At 41.8% G+C, this 24,293-nt stretch overlaps 1 protein-coding gene across 6 annotated transcripts in view; it reads left to right on the top strand.

Moving 5' to 3' along the window:
- Window positions 1-24,293, top strand: part of PROX1 (prospero homeobox 1) — a 52,292-nt gene that overhangs the window by 2,462 nt on the left and 25,537 nt on the right. For 4 of the 6 annotated variants that reach the window (XM_003999296.6, XM_019821804.3, XM_019821805.3 and 1 more), the window contains 3 exons: window positions 5,712-7,503; window positions 14,495-14,602; window positions 20,999-21,193. In XM_003999296.6, the coding sequence (XP_003999345.1) occupies window positions 5,779-7,503; window positions 14,495-14,602; window positions 20,999-21,193 (2,028 nt within the window). In that variant the 5' untranslated portion in view covers window positions 5,712-5,778. Of the gene's footprint in view, window positions 1-3,597; window positions 3,643-5,711; window positions 7,504-14,494; window positions 14,603-20,998; window positions 21,194-21,409; window positions 23,819-24,293 lie in introns of those variants that run through there. The other 2 variants (XM_045049275.1, XM_045049277.1) reach the window with 2 other exon arrangements.

The following is a 24,293-nucleotide window of genomic DNA, read 5'->3' as shown; positions in this document are numbered from 1 at the left end:
GTCATTTGAAAGTGTTACTGTTGTTAAAGCTTATCTTTTTAGCGTGCCTTCTCTCTGCCCAGAAAGAATAGGTATGTGCATAAACTCTTTCAAGTCCTATGTTAAATACTCTCATAAAGCAGAATGAGCCTGTCATTGTACCAGACATGTGCCAGATGTCCTAGTTATTACTTTGATGGAGAAGGAAAATCTCAAGTACGTGAGAGGTAACTGCGCTTTCTCTGTTTGATGCAAGATGCGGGCAGTCAGCTGTGTGAGGAGTTTCTTGCAAGAACTTCTGCGTATTTTCAGAATGAAATGGGCTGTGTGTGGTGAGAAAGGGAAAGCTGAGCATTGGTGTTACCCTGTCCATATGCTACAACGTGGCCACGTTTATATAATGGTAAAATCGGCGAGGGTAAGGACCGTGGCTTGATGTGTGAGGGACGCTGTGGAGAATTCAGTGGAAGCACTATATCTGGATTATTCAAACTTGACCTTTTAAGTTTCTCTTTAAACAGGCTACTTCTTGTGTTACATAGAAATAGGTTAGATGGTGAATGGTTTTATCGGTTGTCTTTGTTGTTTGGGCGACGATCGAGAGTTCATGAAAATGAGATACTGTGTGTCATTTGTCCTTTAGGCTTAAAACCTCAGAGTCCCTCCCTCAATACTTGTCTTGGGTGTTCGCGAAGTTTTTTCACGTCATCTATGGATATGTCCATTTCCTTTATGTTTGATAGAGGTTGTCTGTGCTTGGTACTTACTAGTATGTTTATGTGTCCATTATGCAGAATTCTGCTTAGTTTAATCATCACCTTGTGGGAAGAAAAGTCATGCCTACGTCACATGCATCTTTGTTCTCACTTTATTCATTTCCTAGCATGGTTCCTCTAGAAGTAGCACTTGCAATCTTAAAACGTAAGCCAGCTGCCGGGGTTCTCTTTATCTGTTCAAAGTGCAAATAGGCCTTTTTTTTTTTTTCATGAATTTCTTATATCATTTCTGGGATTGTCTTGCATTTTCAACTGTTGATAGAAGGAATGTTTAGGTTTAGGATTAACAAAATAAATTATAAAATGTGACTGTTTTTCTAGTATAAAGACGGATTGTGCGTGACATATTATTATTGGATTCCAGTTAAGTACCTGTATCAACTGAAAAGGACAGATACCTCAGGAATTTCTCAAACCTTATTGCCTAGCGTAGTCTAAAGCTTTCAAAGGACATTTAGAGTATTTGAATTTTCTACAAAAAAGAAAAAAAGTGTGTTTTTTCTTGAGATCGCTTCTTACTCTTTTACTTACTAATGTGGTGAATTATTGGTGCACATGAATGTTTCAGGCATGTCTCAGAAAATATTCTGTGTTCATTTTGCAGGTGAAAAACGTACGGAATTTTTGATAGGTTGGAGGAATTTTAAGTGAAACGGTTATGATATGAGAACTCTGTTATGATAGGAAATTTTAAAACCTGATATGAGATTTGAGGATACAATCTCAGTTAACTGAAGTACGAACTTCTGTCAAGTGGGTTCTTCAAACTAAACATAAAACGCTTTCTTAACCTTACAGCAAGCAGAAACATCCCTGAAGGAAAAGTTGCTGATTAGCAGAAAGGAACTGTTGAATACAGTGAAGAGGGGTTAGGGGGAAGATTTGATGATTTGGTGGCCTTAGGGGAGACTACCTAAATCAAATCATCTGATCTCCCCCACCCCCCTGCCTTGAATTACCGATTTTCAGGTGGATTTAAGATGTTCTTTGTTAGTGATAGTGCATTCGAAATTTCATAACCAGGTTGACCCAAGTAGATTAGAGGCCCATTCAAAGATTGTTTTCCATAAGAAGTAAAGTGTAGGCTTGAGCAATTTCTTCAAATAATTTTACCAACAAAGACAGATAATCTAAGTAATCCAAACAGGAAACCATGCCAACCTTACACTCACCCTGTCTTATAAAAGATTTGTGTAAACTATTTGGATAATTACCATAATGAACACTTCTTTGTCCAGAATCTGGACTCCGGATAGATACGTAAAAGTTGTAATCCCCTCCCCCAAATAACTTCTTTATTCAAGCAGAGCACTTAGCCACTTTCTACTCCAATTCCTTTGAAATTCCTCGCTGAAAGTTCTTTTCTAACATTAAGTCATCAAGTTCCTTAGCATTCTCCATGTTAAGCTACCTGACGTTCTTGAGATAATTCAGGTCTTAATGAATCTTTTGGAGTAGTTAAAATCTGACTCGATTATACCTGGATGTTTGTTCTTATCTTTCTCTGGGAGGAATCTGCTATGTCAAGATAATCACTGTATAGGAATTATTAAAGCAGTTGAGTACTTAGATACCAAATGCTAGCTGTGACAACTTATTTAAGAATAAAAATATTCTGTATGGGTCTTCATGTTAATTGAAGAGGAGTTTACTGGAACAGAATATATGTATCCAAACAGTAATACATTTGGGCTCAAATTCTACATCAGGATTTTTTTCTGCATACTTGCTGATATTACTGTTTCCAAGGGCTGATCAAAAGGTTTCATCTCGCCTGTTTAAACTCAAAACGAATGTAAAAATCAAAATACAATAAGAGTCAATAATAATTGTAGTTGAAACACTATGACTTAGGACATCTGTTGAGAAATAAAGGAATTTTTAAAAATCTTAATGGACAGGATGAGATCAGTGATAAAGTCAGTCCATAGCATTCTCTAAATTCTGAATTAGGAAGCCCATGGCAGCACCTTTAAATGTGTTTTCAAGTGATTTAATTTATATGATAGTCGTTGAACAATGCGTTTTCTTATGTGGTAAATATATTCACATCTATATGTTGTTTACGAATCAATTTGCTAATCAAGTATTATGTCAGCCAGTTATAATTACTTAATCTTGTCTGTTGCCTCCATGGGTTATGGTCCCAGCGTGCACTACCCCTCTACCTTTATTTTTAAGTTTAGATCTTAGCTATATGGAGAGCTATATTTATTCATGCCTATTAATATAATGTCTGGTCTTGGCAGAATATATACTTTTTCCCATTTGTTTTGTCCTATTTGTTATGTCTCAGCTGGACATTTTACAACAAGACCTAAAAGGATTCCCATATTTTCTTAGCCCAAAACAGAAGCAAATCATTATCTAATCTAAAAATGCTGACTGGTTGACAGGGGATGGAAAAAAATCTGTTTAGATTCGTGAATTTGAAGGAAGTCACAGGGTATTTGGTTCTTGGAAGACCCACCAAACATGTTTAATTAACACTTACTGTCCACTGCAAATGAGAGTATCATTTATTTCTGCCTTCGGAAGAGCACAGCTCTCTTCTTGGCTTAGGCACAAGGCAGGGATGCAGCTGTTGATACCTAGGCTATGAGAGGAAGTGCAGTTGACGCAGAGGTAAATGACAGTTGGGAAAGGAAGGATGCCTGCGAATGACCTTGTGCGCATCTCTTACACCAGCCTGTCATTCTGAGCCCCTGTTGCAGAGATGCTTGTCCCCTGGCAAGGATGGGCAGGAGAAAAATCCAGATTGGGGGTTAAGCTGAACAGAGGAAGAAAAAAGACTGTGGAAAGTTTGTTCAATGTTTTGACTAGAGATCCCTGTGCTTTTCAGGTGATATTAAGGAGAAGAGAATTTGCACACACAAAAAGAAAAGAGGTAAAATTTTAAAACAATGGCAATGAACTCTATTTTGGGGGAAGCTGATACACACACAAAGAGGTCCTCCTTGCAGAGACCTACCCCCAATGCACAAATCTTTCTGGGCTCCAAAATAACCCATTTCTTTTCTTGTTTGCCTCGGTGTTTTTCTTTTTCTCACCTGATGGCTACACCTGATTTATGGGATCCAATGTGTTAGTGAAATATTTGTCATTGCATTTTTGTATTCCTGAACTCAGTTTTATTATTGATGTGTGAGGGTGCACCATCATTCTGAATTCAATTTTGAACCCAATATTGAAGTTATTAAGATCTGTTTCCATTCCAACTTTGGGAAATTTTATCCTGAGGCATACAAAAAGTATTTTAATTTTAAGCATACAAAAACATATAAAGAAGCATCGTATTGCCTGCATGAACAGGCTTTTTAAAAAATGTTGTGTCTTCACATAGAAACCAGGAACAAGGAATGCATGACGAAATCTTTGTTGAGTAAGAAATAAAAATAAAAATAAAAATAAAAAACCCACACGTTGTCATCTAAGCATTGAGCATTTTCTTGATTTTTACAGGTTATTTCATGCTGAAATTATGCCTATTTGCATGGATAGTCATTCTTTAAAACTAGCCACAGATGCAGTCCTAGGGAGCACGTAGATGTTTTTACAGGTGAACCGAAAGAGATGGGAACCGTTCCAAACACTCTGCACGCTGCCTTTGGCAATAGACCCTGTTATTGTGAAGATGTGCTCTGTTAAGCAAACGTGAAGTTTAATATTAGATAAACCCTGTGTGAAAAAAATATTTTCATTTTCTTCATAAAACGTTAATTGTAAGCAAAAAAGATATGACATCTTATATGCACACAAAATTGGGGGTTAGCATCACTGGGTAATAAGTCACAAAATATGTCAGGTGCCTTGCATAAAATGCCAGGAAGGATATTCTCTTTTAATATTGTGTCCTCAAGAAACAATGGAAGTTCATGTGCAGAGAAGATGTTTCTCTTTCTCATATATTTGACTGATGCTTTTGCATCTTTATTTACTTTCTTTTAGTCTCCCCCCACCTTGAATTTGGCATAAGAAAAAAGATTCACAAAGGATGTGTGTATTAAAGTTTCTTTAGGCATTTGAAGTATTATTTTGGCAGATTTTAACAGAAGAGAACTAATACTGAAGATAAGATACATTTATCCTTGCCTCACTCAGTTTATTGTTCCCCATACTGATTTTTAAAATGTGGCAATTCCTTCTTTTACAGTGAGTCCAACTTTGTGGTCATTTAAGTCATCAAAAGGACATCATGAAAATTCACAAATATTCTCACCCTTACGTTAAGATGTAGCAATAGATCGCGTTTTCCAATGTGATTTTACTAATAAAAATGCACATCCATGGTAAATAAGCAGACTTGTAAAATGGATATCTGTGCGTTTATTTCAATGTTAAATTGACCATTTGTATCGGAAAGGTGCTGATGGGGGTGTTCTCCCTCCCATTTCAGATATGACAGAAATATTTTAAAATTCAGTAATAAAGGGGGCGTGTTGAGCATTTGCATGTACTTTCGAGTCTTTCTCCTCTAATGGCATTAGAACCAGAATAGTTTTAATTCAGAAATGGAATTTTTCGTCCAAATTTCACACAGCCTCAAAATTGAACCTTATATCTTAAGTAGAGACCACTTTCATCTTCTTTTGTAATATGAATCTCAATGCCCAAAATTTAATCAATTGGTTGTCAGAGGCTGTGTTCTTATAATCTACTGTTTCTTCTGAAGATAAACAGTATCATTTTAGGCATTTGTGAAAGAGAATCATATTACTGGTGCTTAAGCAGTTTTTGCTTTTTTTTTTTTTTTTAATCTTAATCCATCTTAAACCAGTGGAGCAGAAATATTTAAAAATGTTTCATTTCAAGCAGAGTGCATAATAAATTGCAATAATTGTAATGTGCCATAAATCCCAGAGCCTATGCATTTTGCATTTGATTCAGGATTGAGGTCAGGAAATTTGGAGAAATTTAAAGAAAATGATTCATCAGTCCTTTTGTTCTGTTGGCCAGGGTCCCGGGATTCTTGAGCTGTGCCCAGCTGACGAGCTTTTGAAGATGGCACAATAACTGTCCAGTGATGCCTGACCATGACAGCACAGCCCTCTTAAGCCGGCAAACCAAGAGGAGAAGAGTTGACATTGGAGTGAAAAGGACGGTAGGGACAGCATCTGCATTTTTTGCTAAGGCAAGAGCAACGTTTTTTAGTGCCATGAATCCCCAAGGTTCTGAGCAGGATGTTGAGTATTCAGTGGTGCAGCATGCAGATGGGGAAAAGTCAAATGTACTCCGCAAGCTGCTGAAGAGGGCGAACTCGTATGAAGATGCCATGATGCCTTTTCCAGGAGCAACCATAATTTCCCAGCTGTTGAAAAATAACATGAACAAAAATGGTGGCACGGAGCCCAGTTTCCAAGCCAGCGGCCTCTCTAGCACAGGCTCCGAAGTACATCAGGAGGATATATGCAGCAACTCTTCAAGAGACAGCCCCCCAGAGTGTCTTTCCCCTTTTGGCAGGCCTACTATGAGCCAGTTTGATATGGATCGCTTATGTGATGAGCACCTGAGAGCGAAGCGCGCCCGGGTTGAGAATATAATTCGGGGTATGAGCCATTCCCCCAGTGTGGCATTAAGGGGCAATGAAAATGAAAGAGAGATGGCCCCGCAGTCTGTGAGTCCCCGAGAAAGTTACAGAGAAAACAAACGCAAGCAGAAACTGCCCCAGCAGCAGCAACAGAGTTTCCAGCAGCTGGTTTCAGCCCGAAAAGAACAGAAGCGAGAGGAGCGCCGACAGCTGAAGCAGCAGCTGGAGGACATGCAGAAGCAGCTGCGCCAGCTGCAGGAGAAGTTCTACCAAATCTATGACAGCACCGATTCCGAAAATGATGAAGATGGCAACCTGTCTGAAGACAGCATGCGCTCGGAGATGCTGGACGCCCGGGCCCAGGACTCCGTGGGGCGGTCAGACAACGAGATGTGCGAGCTAGACCCAGGACAGTTCATTGACCGGGCCCGGGCCCTGATCCGGGAGCAGGAGCTGGCTGAAAACAAGCCGAAACGAGAAGGCAACAACAAAGAAAGAGATCACGGGCCGAACCCCTTGCAACCCGAAGGCAAGCACTTGGCCGAGACCTTGAAGCAGGAACTGAACACTGCCATGTCGCAAGTGGTGGACACGGTGGTCAAAGTGTTTTCAGCCAAACCCTCCCGCCAGGTTCCTCAGGTCTTCCCGCCTCTCCAGATCCCCCAGGCCAGATTCGCGGTCAACGGGGAGAACCACAATTTCCACACCGCCAACCAGCGCCTGCAGTGCTTTGGCGACGTCATCATTCCGAACCCCCTGGACACCTTCGGCAACGTGCAGATGCCCAGTTCCACAGACCAGACGGAAGCACTGCCCCTGGTTGTCCGCAAAAACTCCTCCGACCAGTCCGCCTCCGGCCCCCCGGCCGGCGGCCACCACCAGCCCCTGCACCAGTCGCCTCTCTCTGCCACCGCAGGCTTCACCACGTCTACCTTCCGCCACCCCTTCCCCCTTCCCTTGATGGCCTACCCATTTCAGAGTCCGTTAGGTGCTCCCTCCGGCTCCTTCTCGGGAAAAGACAGAGCCTCTCCTGAATCCTTAGACTTAACTAGGGAGACAACGAGTCTGAGGACGAAGATGTCATCCCACCATCTAAGCCACCATCCTTGTTCACCAGCACACCCACCCAGCACCGCAGAAGGGCTCTCCCTGTCGCTCATCAAGTCCGAGTGTGGCGATCTTCAAGACATGTCCGAAATCTCACCTTATTCGGGAAGTGCAATATCCTTTTATTCTCCCCTGGAGGAAAACAAAACAGAACAAAACAAGGCTTCCCCCAAGGTCAGGTTTCCACAATATATAGAATAATGTAGATTAGTATCTTCTTAAGAACGCAATCTTCTCTATTATCCAGAGTAATAGGCTTTTATCAACACACTTCTGATTGCACAAAAGCGTCCCAGGAAACCCACATCTTTGCAACTTTCGCAAGTTGTTAATTGCCTCGAAGAGCTGGTATTTAATATGTCCCTTTTCAACTGTGCTCTTTCTGCTGTTCCAGTATTATCCCCCCCACACACACACTTTTTTTTCTTTAGGAGTAGATTCAGAGATGGACAAAAAAAAAAAAATCTCATTGTAACGTTGAATTCTATCAGGTTTTTAAAAAAGGTTTTACGTTTTATAATGGCGTCGAGGGAAAAGTCAGTTTTGAGATCCCTAAGATTCCGTAGGAGGAATTGTCCCTCTTTAAACCGTCTGCAAGGCCCCTGGTCCCTGCAAAGAAGACCTAATTAAATTTTATGAAGAGCACTTTCCTGGTGGGAGGCTTCAGTGGGAGAAAAATGGACATGGGTGGGGAGTTAGATTCTTTCTTTAATCTTTAAGTGAGACGTGGGGGGGGGGGGTCGTTGTTCTTTTTGTTTGTTTGTTTGTTTGTTTGTTTGTTCTTTAAGGAAATGTACAGGTACTGATTTATTCAGACGGCATTGGTCTCTCTCGTTCACCCAAGGTCTGTTCTTTGGATCTTGGTGCAGCTGCCTCTATGCATGATTAACCTCTGTTCAGCCATACACAGAAATCTTTTGTCCTAACATACACAAAGCAAATTATTTTGGAAAGCGAGAGAGCACAATTAAATATAAAACTCAGCTGTATTCGGCTTTAAAAATGGCTCTTTTTATGACTCTTCTATATTTTGAACCTGACTTTTAGGTAGAGATGCCAGTTATAGGTTTTATTAGACCCCTCCTGAACTCCAGCTATTTTTAACTGACTTTTTTTCTTTCTCTCTGTAAATCGGTCCTTTCAGTAAATTTTTAAAAATCTTGTGGTTGTTGGTGTTTTGGGGTAGGGGTAGTAGAATGGTAACATTTGGGGGCACGTAGAGGCGTGTTTCTTTTATAATAAACTGCCAGATGGATATAAAATTTAGCAATTAAGTTGGCTGTTGCTAAACTGAGGATTTTGAGCAATTGTCCTGATGACTAGAGATTGACATTTTAGTATCTAAGCCCACTCCAGAGGCTGCCACATAAGTGCAAAGCCCCAGCTATGGTGGAAATACATTTTCCTATGTAGTGAAGGCCGTCCTTCAAACCAGCTCTCAGAAGAGTTGTGGAGATTTTTGATAAGGTGAATGAGAGCCACAAATAATGAGACCCACTTAGGGCAGTGAAACACAGTCTCTTTCCATAGTGAGGAAGAAGAGAATAATGTCATGAGAGGAAGGAACATAAAGATGTTGAGGACTTAGACATATAAATAGAAATCGAGTCTTGATTTGGTTGCTGATTTAACTTCTACCTTTCAAAGACCTGAACTTTAATCTACCAGCCATGAACCAAAGCTGCGCCAGGCACCATGCCTTGCTCGTGATAAACAGGCAATAAACCTTGGTCAAAATGATTGTAATGTAGTGTTGGTGATGAGAAAGGCGAAGGAAGAAGATGCAGTGTCTTGAATGGTTTTTCACCCTTGGCAGGAAGAGCATCTTCTGAGGCTCATACAAGGCTGATGATGTCCAGGGCTAGACCCTGTTGCTCTCAGACGTCTCCAGTTTGAAGGCAGTAGTCGTGATGGTGGGTTGTTTCTCTCTCTCTCTCTCTCTCTCTCTCTCTGTCTCCTACACACACACACACACACACACACACGCAGAGGAAGGGACATACCTGTCTCGAGGAACATTTGAAACCAGATTTCAAAGTGCCCTAAGTGCAGACTAAAAACTCTTTAACCAGTTTATGGGTTGTGTGTGTGTGTGTGTGTGTGTGTGTGTGTGTGTGTGTGTGTGTATTAGACTTTTCATTGTCACCAGATAATTATGCCTGTGCTTTTTTTTTTTTATAAGTAAGTTGGGTCTTCTAGGAAAGAAATCTTTTAGGTTGCTTTAAGTGTTGGCTACTTTCATTGTCTCACGCTCTCTCTAAATCCCCTGAGGAATTTAGAGGATTTGAATTGAAAGAAGTTCCTTTTATTTCCATACATATCAAAGGATTTAACGAGAATATAGTTGCTTCTTCAGCTGAATAACTTCCCTCTCCTCCCAATGTAAGAGTCTGTGGAACAGTGATGGTTTGGAAACACACCTGTGTTCGTGTGAAACGTTGCTTACACCTGGAACTGTTGCTTTCATGAAGCGAAATAATTTTGGCCTCTTGTTGGAGTTAATGATTACATTTTCCACCTTCTGGCCATTGACCCTCTTCCTGTTTCTTTCCCCTTGATTATGCCATACTTTTAACCATTTATCTCATTGATATGTTATTATTTCTCAGGAAGAAGATGGGCTGGCTTCTCTTTCTATAATCCGCATGGTTCTGAAGCCAGTGAGGATCTGAGTGTTTGTTGGGAGACTGGATCCACTTTTCTCCTCTCTCCATCTTGGAATGGCAATGGGTCCTTCCCTTGATTTATCTGATGGCGTCGTAGGCAAAATTCTCAAGCTTTTAGTTTAAAGAAGTCTCTGGGAATCATAGCGAGTGGTGTCTACTTCAGTTTCAGGTGGTACAGTTACTCCTAGGAAAAAATTCAATAACATGAGTAGAAATGGGATGAAATGATACCTCTACGATTGTCATTATTATGTTTTTATTTGTAGCCATAGCTTTCCAAGTAGAAATGAATGATTTAGTGCTTAAGGAATGATTCTTTCACACCCCAAAGGGCATCATCTGTGTCTTTGAACAAAGTAGCCAAGATAAGAACTATGAAGAATACCAGCTTATCAGATAAATCCATTCTAGGTTCAGCACATTAAGCATATATAATCTATATAAAAGCACTATCTCGTTATCCTTTCTAATCGGAAGGCAATAGTGAATGTGCGCACAGTAAACTCAATGTCCGTGCACCTGCTCCAGGAGCTCACTCACGTCTTGGATATAAAAAAATGTGTTCAGTATCTTTGCAAATGAATCTATTTAATCAAATATTAAGTTTTATTCAAATTCCAAAAGAAACAGCCAGCCAATTGTTTTTCTTCATGATGTTCCTCGTCATTCACCCTCTTTGCATCTCAAGAAAAATAGCCTTGTTCAGGCCTCGGACATTTGCATACACCCAATTAAAGGACAAGAGGAGTATTAGAAGCCCTTAAGATGTGCAGGTGAAGAAACTGAGTCTGTTCTCTGTGACAGCCAGTGTTTCCTACTTGACTTTTAGGAAGAATGTTTAAAATACGTAAAGTTTAGAAAGGGAAATTGGTAATTTGAAACTAAAATCCAACTGGGAAACATGGATTAAAAATGAATTTCTAAAATGTGAAATAATCCATAGACCTTTTTAGAAGTCTTGTGGGGCCATAGTAATTCTATTAGCTGTATTAGCTATGGGGAAAACATTTATTTTCAGACTGAGAGACTCTAGGTTCCTACCCCCACCCAAATTATTAAGTCAAAAACATTTTTTTTAATTTCCACAAATGACACACCTTCATGTGCCGATCCCCTTGATGGAAAAACAATTTGTTCTATCACTTTCATTAAATGAGACAGGTTAGATCTTTTCTCCCCATTCAAGGGAAAAATCTCTTAGAAACAACAAATCAGAGCATACAGAGAAAGCTAAAAGTCTTTGGGTTTGAAAGCATTTTGGAAAATGTAAGTAAGGAGCCCCAATCCAATTTGGTTGGAACACTGCAGCCTGTAAAATCTCTAACCACAATTCAGGGTTCCATGGGGGCGGGGGTGGTGGTGGGAAGAATTCGCTTCCTCCAGCCTTCACAACATATTCTTGCACTTGCCTTTTTTTCGCTGCCTCTGTTCCTCCCCTGCCACTGCTGTTTAGGTAAGGTTATCCTGTGCTTGGTAAACAGACAACACTCAGATTCTCAGGTTGTTTGAACACCGCTTCAGGTTCAGCCACAGTACTCTCCTTCTCTGATCTTTTATATTCCTGAGCAGATGTCTTTCATTAATTTATGGATTTATCATCTTTTCTTCCCCCCCTTTTCCTTTTTCTCTTTCTTTCTTCTTCTCTTTTTTTTTTTTTTTTTTTTTTTTTTTACACCTGGCAGCTGTCTCAAGTTTCAGCAGTTATTGTCTATTTTGCATTACACATAGAATTGAATGTCATCTGTCTTCACAAAGCTATGGCTAAGAGAATTGAGGCAAAGCCACATGAGCTGCCGGGACAGATCTGGTTTGCGTTCCATCCCCCTCCCCCCACCCCCCTTACCTCCTTAATATTTATTTGTGCTCATTTTCTTTCCTGGCCTTGAATGGAGCTTAGCTCGTGTTCAGTACAGCTGTATGTTTACTGAATCTATTCCATCATGAGTCATTGTGCGTGTGTAAGTATCCTGGAAACAGCTAGTGCTTTCTTGGAAGAACAGTTGCTTTTCAGCACAAGCACTTAAAAGGGAAATTAACCAATTGGTCAGTTCAGATTTATTTTGAGGAGGAAAAAAAGGATTATCTAACTGTTGGCTTTTAAATGTTTCATTAGCTATTTTTAATAGTTTATTAGAAACATATATTTTATGGGAATTTTATCTTAATTACACGATGAGCAAGGGATACAGATTTATTCTGTGTTCCATTTCAACTGATCAATTCTAAGTATTACCGACAGGAAGCATTTCAAAGCAAAACGGGCTTGAGAAACCCAAATTAGAATAATTTTTTCATGAAATAAAAAGCCCCTAAGTCCTGATCAAAATAAGATGGAGAGTTTGTTTTGTTTTGTTTTTTTAAATAAAAAGAACGAATACCTCTGAGCATCATTTAAGTGTATTGGAAGTGTCAGCGAGTTTTTGGTAGCTCTATCGCTGAGGACCACGGCAAAACAGTCTGTTTTGTAGGAAACCAAATTTTTAAAACTCTGTTACTTCTCCCGGCGAATAATTGCAGTGTGCAAGGTGGTTTTTTAATCTCACCGTCTTTAGAAAAGATTAGAACCCAGATCTGAGGCTGTTTGCTGAAGTTTGGACTTGCCTAAAACTCTTATCATGAGGCAATAGGAGACAGCTTGCAACTATTATTTCACTTATCCATTTGGACAGATGGTCCTGAAGTGCGCTGGGTTCCTTTAGCCGTGTCTATCTGTCTAATGGAGGTTACTGGAGGGCCTTTCAGCTCTTCCTTGGCACAAGAAGTATGTCAGTCATAAATTATCGTCTTTGTGATCATTAAGGATCTGAAACAAAAACACAAGTTCGGTTAAGCTGCTTTGGCGTACAGATATAAAATCAAAATTTCTTCCTTCAGTGTTTATTCCTGGCGAGGGTAGGGGGAAGCACAATATCTCACTTTTCTCTTTGCAAACCAAGGTGATCTTTTAAAAATTGCGTGATGTTAAAGGGGATGCTAATTGATCAAATCCTCTCTGCAGAATAGTTGGTTAAACGCCCTGTTATAAGTAGTCAAGAGCTTATCGGTATTAATTTGATTATGCTTCTCTACTCACCTCCTGGTTTCTCTGTCTTCCTAAGATTGGTCACGCTGTTCTTGATGGAGGTCATTTAGAAACCTTGACTTTTCCTAAATATGTGTCTCTATTTGACCTTTTTTTCACAAGGTGTGGCATTTTTGTTGGGTAGTAAAACGTGTGTGTGTGTGTGTGTGTGTGTGTGTGTGTGTGTGTATGCACACACACACACACACACAAGTGCATATTTTCTTTTCTTTTCTTATTTTTCCCAGACTCTCTTTTAAGAGAAAATCCTTAGAGAAGCTTCTAGGAAGGACCCTTAATTGACCTTGTGGGGGACCACATTGATTTTCTCCACGTGCATCTTCATTTCTGATAAATTATAAAGCCATTAATTTGCTGAGGAAATGGCAGGGCCAGGCTGCGGCACAGATGTGACCAGAGCCATCCCAGCTCCGAGTCTGCTGAGGAGTGCCAAGAATCTGGGGGAGAATCAGGAAGCCTGGATTGTTATGGTTAGCCTCACATTCTCTTGGGAACTGTTTTAGTTGCTGCTGTTTACAGATCTAAAAGGTAATGATGTTTCCAGATAAATAGGCCTTCTTATTTTGGGTAAGTGGCCATTTATTGATCTGCTAACCCGCATTTATTGATTTGTTAGCCCCAACCACTGTGCCACTCTCAAAGGAGTTAACTATAAATCCAGGAGAGGCAAATCGTATTTGGTTTTGGATCGTTGCTTTAACAAAAGCGACACCCCCTCCCTGCTCTCTCTCTGCCAAAACTACCCCTCCCAAGTTTTAGCTATTATTTAAAAGGAAACAATTAAAAGGATATAATAGTAAGATAGGAAGAAAGTGAGTCAAAATGCCCCGTTAGATTAGCACTAAAAGGTAAAATGTGAAGCTTGCCTAATAGTGTTCAAAATAATGCATTTTATATTTTCACGCACATTAGGATAATCATTTGCTGTCAACTGCAGAGTGTGGGGAGAAGAGCAAACAGAACTGCGATTGCGAAGAAGGAAAAGACTTGTCACGATAAGAGTTGTAGGATACAAAATGTTGGGTACATTTGTCTCCTTAGCAACAAGTGAACATATACGTAGCGTAAGGACCTCCAACAGGGCAATGTTTTGCCATCTTCACCACGGAGTAGCCAAGATTCTGCAACTACATTGTGCATCCTCACCATTACCTTTGGCATTTGCTAACACACAAGGGTCATTCTGAGCAAGTGCAGCAAAGTAGTGAGGGATTTCGTGGCCAGTGCCTTGTACCTTTCAGAATCCCCACAGCTTTGTGATGGGCCTCCAGATTCTTTTTTTTGGGGGGGGGGCGGGGATGGGGGTGGTAGGTGCTTGTGTTTAAAGAAATGTTTTCCTTAACCAAATGCATCCTACATGCAGGAAGGATTGTCACCCAATCACTTGAAAAAAGCAAAGCTCATGTTCTTTTATACCCGTTATCCCAGCTCAAATATGCTGAAGACGTACTTCTCCGATGTAAAGGTAAGGACGTTTTTCATCAGTAATTTTTCCATTTCTGTGCATGTGGTAGTGATTTGAACTCTTGGAAGTTAATGGAGATGAGTGTGAAAACAATTCACGAATACACCTGTGTTATAATTGACTTAATGCTCTTGCAATTTCGTCTAAAGCTGAACTGGGCAAAGAACGCCCTTACGACCAAAAGACTGGTATGAAGTCACATGGGTCTCCAGTGTGATCCGTGAAACTTCGCCTCTTGTCTTTATATGTCTTAGTAACTCCTTGGAAGAAATCGCAGCTAGTCCTGGATGGGTGTGCTTTAGAGAATGTTGTGTTTTTTTTCTCCTCCCCTGAGCAACAGTAAACTGTTTCTGTTTTCGTTTCTGTTGGTTTCCCCATATTTGTGCTTATGAAAGCAAACTCTAGCACGTCTTTTCCCCCCTGTCGGAAGGAGCGTACATTGAAATTCTCTATGCAGTAGCTGCTTAAAAACAAAAGTGATGATTGTCTCTTATTTACAACTTAATTTGTTGTTGATGTGGAGTACACTGAGCATAAGGAGAATGAATAAAGTGACAGATTCAGGACACATTATTCAAATGAGGATATGAAAGCTGTCGGCCTACAGCTGCAGCCTCCCTCATTCTACAGAATATGGGGACCTCCTGGTTCTGTGTGCGTGTGTGTGTGTGCACGCGCGCGCCTGTGTCTGTGTGTGGGTTTTAAGTAATTGTTTGCAACAACTTGATGCTGTGTTAATCATCTGCAACTTTTTAAAACATAGATTGGGTTTTGATGATGATAATGACACGCATGGTATCATTATCTGAGGGACTTGATAAACATTACATTAGCTGAGATTAGTTTATTGGGGTTGGGCGCTTTCCCCGCCCTCTGCTGCCCACCCCCCATATGTACAAGTTCTTCTTTCTGCCGCTGAGAACTCAGGAGCTGCCAGAACACGCTTGTTGTTCCTCCGCTCCCTCCGCGTGGTGTGTTCTGTGCCCGATGCCCAGTTTGCTGCGTCGGCCCCCTTTGCAGGCCAACTCATTTTAGTTTCCTTCGCTGATGTTTTATTTGGCCTCCTAAGAAAAGTTCTGTTTTCCCTCCTGTTAGCTTTTGAATTGTGTATCAACTTCAGCCTTTTATCTTTCTCCTCCCCTGGCGGAGCTCCTTAAGTGGAAGGCATGTTTTCTCCCCACTCGGGGCCAGCAGACTGGGCTGGATGGGAAGGCACAGAAAGGCAGTAACTTGAATGGCTGGTTGAGGATCATGAAAGCGCAGAAAAGGCTGAGCGACACAGCAGGCCAGGGAAAGGGTCTGGACTTTGTGAGGGACCATCTGAAACAGAGACCATGGAGGGAATTTGTCAACTGGTTGAAGATCAGACAGCTTCCGGAGCCTAGTGGAACCCGGCAGACTTCTGTCACGGGGTCCTCTCGACACTAGTTCGAGGACAGGGGGACATGGAGGAGAGGGAGAAAGTGTGACTGCACACGTGTGTGTGTGTGTGTGTGTGTGTGTGTATGTGTGTGTGTATGTGTGTGTGTGCGTGTAGGTGCCCATGTTACCTCCTCCACTCCTCTTAGAGCAATGATCTGCAGTGTTGTGATATAATAATGGCAATACCTTACGTTATTTAGATAGCGCTTTGTATCCCAAGGAGGCCAGAGAGCTTTACAAACTGTACACATAGGGATCCCTTGCCTACCATTGAATTGCAGCCACCTGGAGGGTGGAAAGCAGCCATTCTGAGCCAGCAACACTATCCAACAGTAGATGTAAATATTAGAAACTTCCTCACGCGCAAGCATGTGTGTATGGGGGGGGGGGGGTGGGAGAAGGGCAAGGATGGGGGAGATTATTAATCTGTAATAGTTAATCTGTAATCTTTATAAATACTCTGCAGTGTAAACTGACATGAAATTGTTCCCATTCCTTTAGAATACAACTAGTAATTCAGCTTTGCAAATAATCACTATGTAAACAACAATTAAATACTGGGGTGAATATTTTATTTAAAAAAGCACTAATATTCACATTATAGATTCTATCCATACTCCATCCATACTGGGAGAGAAGGCTGTTAAAGTATACTTGAGTCTAGTTAATTCCCAATTATCCACTCTAATGGAGGGGAAACAGTAGGGCATATAATGCATAGCAGAAAATCACCAAAGGTCACTTCTCTTTTATTTTTGGAATGAATTATACATTTTTAACTTTGCTAATTATGTTTTTTCTTTGGCTAGTAATAAATGAATTTGTATTCCCCGGGCTTATGCTGATGATATTGGAAAGGCATGCATAGAAAGTGAAGGATACTCTAGGCATGGTGTTCCAGAAACTTTGTGGAAAACAATGGCAGAGCATTCTTGGATTTTTTAATATTAAGGAAAATCCGGAATTTGATTTGATGTCATATTATATTATTATGTTAGGTGTATGTGTATCTATATATACACACGTACCTATTTCTAGATATAGACACATAAAGGTGGATTCTTATTTGCAAGACTGAAATAACTAGATGTTTCCTCTATATATGACAAAGTTTAGATGCAAGAAAACCACTACAGAATTAAGAGACCCCCTAGAAATTAGAGGAAGCACCTTAGGAGTTATCGGAAGTGAGGCATCACCCATCTTGAGAAAGACACGCTCATGTGTCTGTGGACCAAGCAGTACTTGTCACAATCACACAAGCCTACACTTGATTGTGGCTGCATTCATCTACTTAGATGAAAATTCCTAATCCTAGCAAAATGTACCTTTCCAAACCATGAAAGTCATTGCATTTCAAATGGGGATCAGGAGTTACTTCCGCAAGTGAAAAAGACAAAAACACAAAAACACAGAAGAAACAACACCAGTAGAAAATATTTTGTGTCATGAGTGAAGCTCAGCCTAGGTGTCATCAAAGACACAGTTGGAAGATCGTGCTAGACCAAGTGAATCCTCTGATCAGCTCCAGAAGGTGAGCCCAGCCAGAGTGATCCACCCTCCCTTGCATTTTGCCTTAGGAATGGATACAGTGCTTCACTCTCCACTAGCGACTTCCGTTTGGGCAGGCTAGGTGAATGCTTTTAAATTGCTTTGCAAAGAGAGAGGTGGAGGAAAACCTCCTACAGTTCAGACGCTGGCTTGGTGAGAGTCCTACAGGGCTGATACAGAGGAAGGATGAAGCCAAGGCTGCCTTGGTCTCATTCCTCGAGTCAGAATCGAAACAGAGTTCCACGTTCTCACGGACTCCAACTTCACTCCCTCACCATGACATTTAGCCAGACGAAAAGCCCAGCCTTTGGGAAGAGCAAAGGGGCAAATGGGAGAGACGTGCCAGAGAGCAATGGGCCCCACCATCTTCCTGTGCGCTCCCGAGTGCTGATTTTAATGTATCAACTAATAACTCTTAGACCACTAAGGACAACAGATCCGGTGCCATTTTAGCTTTGAAGAACAGACGCTCACAGCTTTTCACGCCGGCAGTGTTAAATGATGTATCTCATTCCCTCCACCCCTTGAGTCAACTGCTGCCTAGCCAGATTAAGGTGTCAGATTGATTTGTTTTATACATCTTTTGACCATGCTCATTGAATATTTAGGAAGTTTCTTCAGCCCATATTGAGGCTGAGATGTCCCGTGGGAAGCATTAATCAAAGTCACAGAGACTCACACACTGTGGAAACACAGCCTCTTTATTGTAGCGATTAGTTTTTGCAGTAACACATTAACACACGACAGAGGTCTCCTTTATAGAACAATTGATCCTTTTCTTGTAAGCCACTACGGAACCGGGGGGGGGAAATTAACTCTTTAAAGTTTAACACTTTTTCTCCCCCAACGTGAATATCTGGAAAAGAGGGGGCCTGCCTTCGCTTTTCGCCAGCGCCTGAAACAGAACGAATTGCAGTTCACTTCTAGTGGAGGGAAGCCCTGTTCTTCAAGCTGTTGTGATGGTCATTTCACTTGTCTTAGGTCGGGGGAGTCTGTTGTTTTTGCCCATTCTTTCTCTCTGGTATTTCCATTCTCTAACAATAAGCTTTAAATCTCCCTTTATGTCCCATTCCTAAATAATGGCAAGTGCACTTACTTTTTTGTCCTCCCCCATTAGGTCATTCATGACCATTCTAGAAAAAAAACACCCTTCTATTTTTTTCCTCTACAGTACTCTTGTCCATAGGAGACAATGTCTTGTAACAATGCAGAAGCCTAATCTCCATGTCAAAGCAATTTTCATTCCCCAGTGCACAGCCTGCTATCATTTTGTAATGTTTTGTTTCTTATTCTAAAAGAATTAAAAAGGAACAGTAAGCCGTCACGGGGGCCTGTAGTCCTTATCTCAGTGTCTGGAAATTTGGACAGTGTATTTTACTGCTGAGATAAAATGGAAAGAACTCCAAGTTCAGCAAATCGTAATGGGTTTAAGTTCTATTGAAATCGGCAACCAGAAGATCAGATAAGGGGGGTCCTTCAGTTGTCTTTTTAATCGGGTTCCCCGCAAGGCTGAATAGAGACAGAGCAGACACACAGAGTGAAAATATAATTCTTGGATAGGTTAAGTACATGTTTGAACTCTCGCAAGCAGAAGCGATTTGCTGATGACTTAATCATTTTCTGGTCAATTATCTGTAAGGGCCCTTGCAACTCCATGGCAATTATGATGCAAGTTGGCCTTTTGGGAGAAACACCAGTCTCCCTGCTTCTGTTTCCTTGTTACGTCCATTCTCTGCCATAAATTTTCGTTCATTTATTATCTTTGCTAGTATAGGAACAACTTTCTGTGTAGTAATTACAGCCCCAATACACACTTTCGCTGTCATCCTGTTGGAGTCTGGATGTTCTCACGGCCAGTGTTTGATAAGTGGTCTTTGTTGATTTTTGATGAATGTACATCTTTTTCTGGGGGCCCCGGGAAGGGAATGCCTGTAATGACAAAAGGCAGGGGGTTGTCTGTCAGCCCGCCTGATATAAAGCTATGGATTTATTGGTTTTGACTTGGCAAGTTGAGACGCATCTGTCCTTTACGTGAACAGAGGTTTGTCAATAAGAATGGTATCATTTGCAGTGAATCCAGGAAGACATCTTCATTTAAAAGGTCATCAGGGAACCTTGGTAAACAAAGTTGTAAAGCCTAATCATGTTATGGTAACTTGGCATTTAAAAAAAAACGCAATATAGTTTCTGCCTCTGCCATCTGCGTACTGCGTCTTAACCACACCTTCCAAACGGCAGAGACGCCAATGGAAAGGGGCGTGGGTCTTATCCGATGCTGGCCATGGGAAGTGTGCAAGCAGGCATGGCGGTCTGACCAGACAGGACCGGACGTGAGTGCCGTGTGCGAACATAAAGTGGAATCAGAGCTGGATGGCCATGGGGATCACCCATTTGCCAAAAAATAAGCAAATGCCAGCTTCCTCCCCTTTTGCCCGAAAGCTGTTTTCCAGCATTGTACGGGGCTGTCATGTGATGACACAAATTCTCATTAAAAGAAGAAATCATGCTGGTGGTGAAGTCACGTGGCTCACCATCTCTGGTACAGGTTTCCCCCGCTATCCAAAAGTAGAGCGTTCCTATGAAACTTTTCATAAGCCGAAATGGCATAAAGCAAAGAAGCAATTACCATTAATTTATATGGGGGAAATGTTGAGCATTCCCAGACCCAAAAAATAACCTCTCTTAGACTTTTCTGATACCCTAGGACACATCTCGATAACAGATGCACAAAATAAATCAAATAAAGCACAGATGCTCACAGACACAGTTCAAAGCTATGGCGGCTTGATGCTGAGATGCTGAGCCTCGTTCCTGGGGAAGGAGCTTGGTGGAGCCACTCTTGCTGCTGGGGGTGCGTGCTGCCTCCGTAATGGCTCGCTGCAAAACCAATGCTGAATGCTATTTTCCCTTCTCGCTTTCTTTTCTGAGAAGCAAAAATCCTCTTTGGATTTCTTTCTGTTAACGAAACCAGGCACTGAGGTAGGCCTTTTCGTAAAAGCAAAATGGCGGAACATGAACTTTTGAAAAGCAGGGGAGGCTGTCCTTGAGAGTAACAACTCTTCCCAGGGTTTTGTGGTTTGAATGAATTTCCATAAGAAGTACACACATACAGTTTGTTCCACTGAAAGCTGAAGAACGATGTTTAAAATAAGATCTTCAGCTCACAGAAAATCAGATTTAGAATGCAAGTTTTCCATTTGAAGTGTGGAGGATTGGGGAGTGGTTTCCATTGTTGACGGGTTTTATGATATCTTAGGAACGTATTACTGCTTTCACCCCTCTTGCCACCATTTTGGTGAAATCAAAAACACACCCATCCAAGCAAGAAGGAGAGGAGATCTTTAAAAATACTTCAGACTTGCTTACAGAATAAATGAAGAAAATGGTGATGTTCTTATCCTTTTCAACATTTAAATTTGACAGTTCAACAGATGCATTACCTCTCAGCTCATCAAGTGGTTTAGCAATTTCCGCGAGTTTTACTACATTCAGATGGAGAAGTACGCGCGTCAAGCCATCAACGACGGAGTCACCAGTACTGAAGAGCTGTCTATAACCAGAGACTGTGAGCTGTACAGGGCTCTGAACATGCACTACAATAAAGCAAATGACTTTGAGGTAGGAACTCATCTTTATCGTTTGGTCATTTCCCTTTTCTTTTTTTAAGAAATTTATTTTCTTTAGCAGTGTCCCCAGATCGGCGTCAGCCTCGTTATCTCCTAAGAGCATGCCCCACTGGGGTAAGAGGTAAAGCAGCAGTGAGGAGCCCCCTGTGTGGTTCCCATCCGGGTCCTGGGGAGCTGACCCACTTCTGCTTCCTTTCCCATTCCCCAGCTCGGCTGCTTGCATGAAGACCCATTGGCCACAGAAAGAGGGAACTGGAGAATTCAAAGAAAACTGCAGCAAGGAACCCACCCACACAGTGATTCCCTTTCCAGAGAAGAGGTCCCCACTCTGATAGGCGTTTTTTGCTATTTAGGTTTTGGCATGTCGCTTGGGCTGACATACGCTGTGTGCTAGGATAGCTGCAAAAGTTGTTTTCTAAAAAAAATCTGGAAAGGTTGATGGGAGAGTGATTCTGTGGTTTCTACTTTAATCAGCATGTATTGCCTTTATGGAAGAAATGGTACGAGAATTTACTAAGTCCGTATTATGAGAGCCATCAACATCTTTCGTTTTTGTTTTTGTTTCGTTTTTGTTCTTTTCGGGAGAGAACCTAGTGTGTTTATTTCGCGTGTGCGTAGCTTCGCAACCAAGCTGCCCGTCGCTCATGCCCTCTTACACACACACGCACGCACGCACACACATCTACGACATGCATATTCTAGATACACGCAAAGCAGTATAGACGAGTCCCAGAAAGCAATAGCTCTGCAACAGTGAAAGATGTGTGGCTATGAGTAAGGCGTTTCTTTACTGGCTAATGTGGTGCCTCAGCAAACATTTTTCATTGCAACATGATGACTCTCCATGAGACAACACTAGCGAATCTCCCAGTCCTCACAAAGGCATTTTGCTGAGCCCTGCTGGCTCAGGCAACAATAGTTGGAGGTGGGAATGTGGCAAGGGTTCTGCAGGCTGAACCCCCGATGGTGAGTGTAGACAGGCCGTGGCCTGATAAAGTCGGTCCCTTTCTTGTTGTTATCTTGAGGACAAGAATCTTTTTTTCTCCCACATCTGCTCCTGCCGGAACCTTATGTTAATAGTCTTGCTTTCCTCACATAGATAGGCACCCAGAAACACCCAGAAGTTTGCAGCTGCAGAGGAAGAGAAGGGCATCTTGGTCTAGACTTGCCAACGAAAGGATCCGCCCCTTCCTGCCCCCCTGTCTGCCCATTCCCTTGGGGAGCCCTTCCCACACAGGTTTTAGCAGCGCAGACCAGTGATGGTGGCTTACCAGGCACCGAAGGTGGAAGCTTAGCCGTGGGGAGGTCACAGTTTTCCCTTGGAAGTTTGAACCGTTATACTGGAAGCCACCAATTTACCTTTGTCGTCCTAGACTACAATGTTCTTCTTGCCAAATGTGTTACGAACAAGGTTTTCCTCGGGCTGAACACATGAAAAGTGGGGATCCTCCTTGTTTTGCTTCACCATTTTAAAGTCTCTGTATTTAAAGTGTGTTGAAAGAGAGCTCTGGTTGACTAACCTGATGGGACACTCTAGCAGAATTTCTTTTAAAGCTGAAGAGGAGGACTGTGGCTAAATAGTTTAAAGAAACCTTATTCAGAGTTCCGTGTCTTTTTCTGCCCCTTTCTGGTAAGTCTGTTGCTCTAAACTTGACCCAAGGAGAATTCAGCTGTGCACTAGTGAACTCTTTACGGCTGATTACGGCAAATATTTGTTTGGCAGTGTGCGTCAGGCTTCATAAAAGAATTGCCCAAGGTTCGTGCGCTGAGGGCTGCATTTTTGCTGTGTAATATCCTCGAGAGGACAAATCCTTACAGGGCACATCAGGATTTTTAGGGTTTTTTAAAACTTACCTGGTTGGAATTTAATCCCCTGCTCACAGCACAAGGGCCAGAATGACACAAACAGGGGCGGCTGGCATCAGGAGGTACCCAACGAGCTGCCCCATTTAGCATCATCTAAATCCTCCTTTAATATGATTAACATCTGATATTTCTCTCTTTGTGAATCAGATCCACTTCCAGCCCGGCCACCTCTCCTTTATCTGCAGTGTCTATTTTAAGACTGCTTCAGTGCAAGGAGTATGGGGCCCGGGGAGCAGTTCTGTCACTTCTCATGTGACTCCAGACAAGTTCTTGGTCTATTCTGGGTCTTTTCCTTCTTCAGTAAAAACTAGGATCTTTCCGGAAATGTGGTAAGAAGAAACGCCGGAGCATGGATTCTGCCCTGCCCCCTCCCCTCACACGTATGCCCATAGGCCTACCCACCACCACATACGATCACTAAATAGCTTTTAATTTAGCCTCCCAGCTTGGCGCGCTTACTAACTAGAGCTTCAGATAAGACAACCCCTTCTTTTCTGTGCACGGAGGTCAGCGCTTAAGCGAGATGCTTAAAAAGCCACTGGTCTTATCAGTGTAGCTTTACCACTGTGGGCCGTGGCCACCAGCCACAAGCAGACCCAGCACCTCATGCTGAATATCTCAGCCCATACTGTGTGCACTGCTTGACTTTTGTATTTAAGTTTCTCCTCTTAAGATCAACCAAAGTGAATGTGTACTCTAAGAGGAGCAAATGAAGATGGCCAAGTAGAGAACTGGGTGCCTTGTTTCTTTTCTAATTTTCTTTCTTTTTTTTTTTTTTTGAGAGAACGAGAGAGAGAGAGAGAGAGAGAGAGAGAGAGCGCGAGCATGAGCGGGGAGGGGCAGAGAGAGGGAGAAAGAGAGAGAATCCCAAGCAGGCTCCATCCTGATGTGGGGCTCGAACTCAGGAACCGCAAGACCATGACCTGAGCTGAAATCAGGAGTCGGACGCTCAATCACCGAGCTACCCAGGCACCCCCATTTTCTAATTTTTAAACGGAGATGAAGCAAAGGTAGAGGGACTTTCAAGTTTTGTCTACATTTGAAGGAATATTTTAACCCAACCGAGTATTAGCCGGTCAACTAATAAAACAGCTTATTGATTGCATTTTTAGATCTCTCAATCAGAGGTTTGTTAACAATAACAAAATAGCTAATGTTTATTGATGACGTCCTGAGCATCCTTCCAGATGTCTTACCAATATTAACTGATTTGACGTGAGCGGGAA

The sequence above is a fragment of the Felis catus genome, chromosome F1, assembly GCF_018350175.1.
Source record: "Felis catus isolate Fca126 chromosome F1, F.catus_Fca126_mat1.0, whole genome shotgun sequence".
NCBI lineage: Eukaryota > Metazoa > Chordata > Mammalia > Carnivora > Felidae > Felis > Felis catus.
This window is presented reverse-complemented; position numbering and strand designations above follow the sequence as displayed.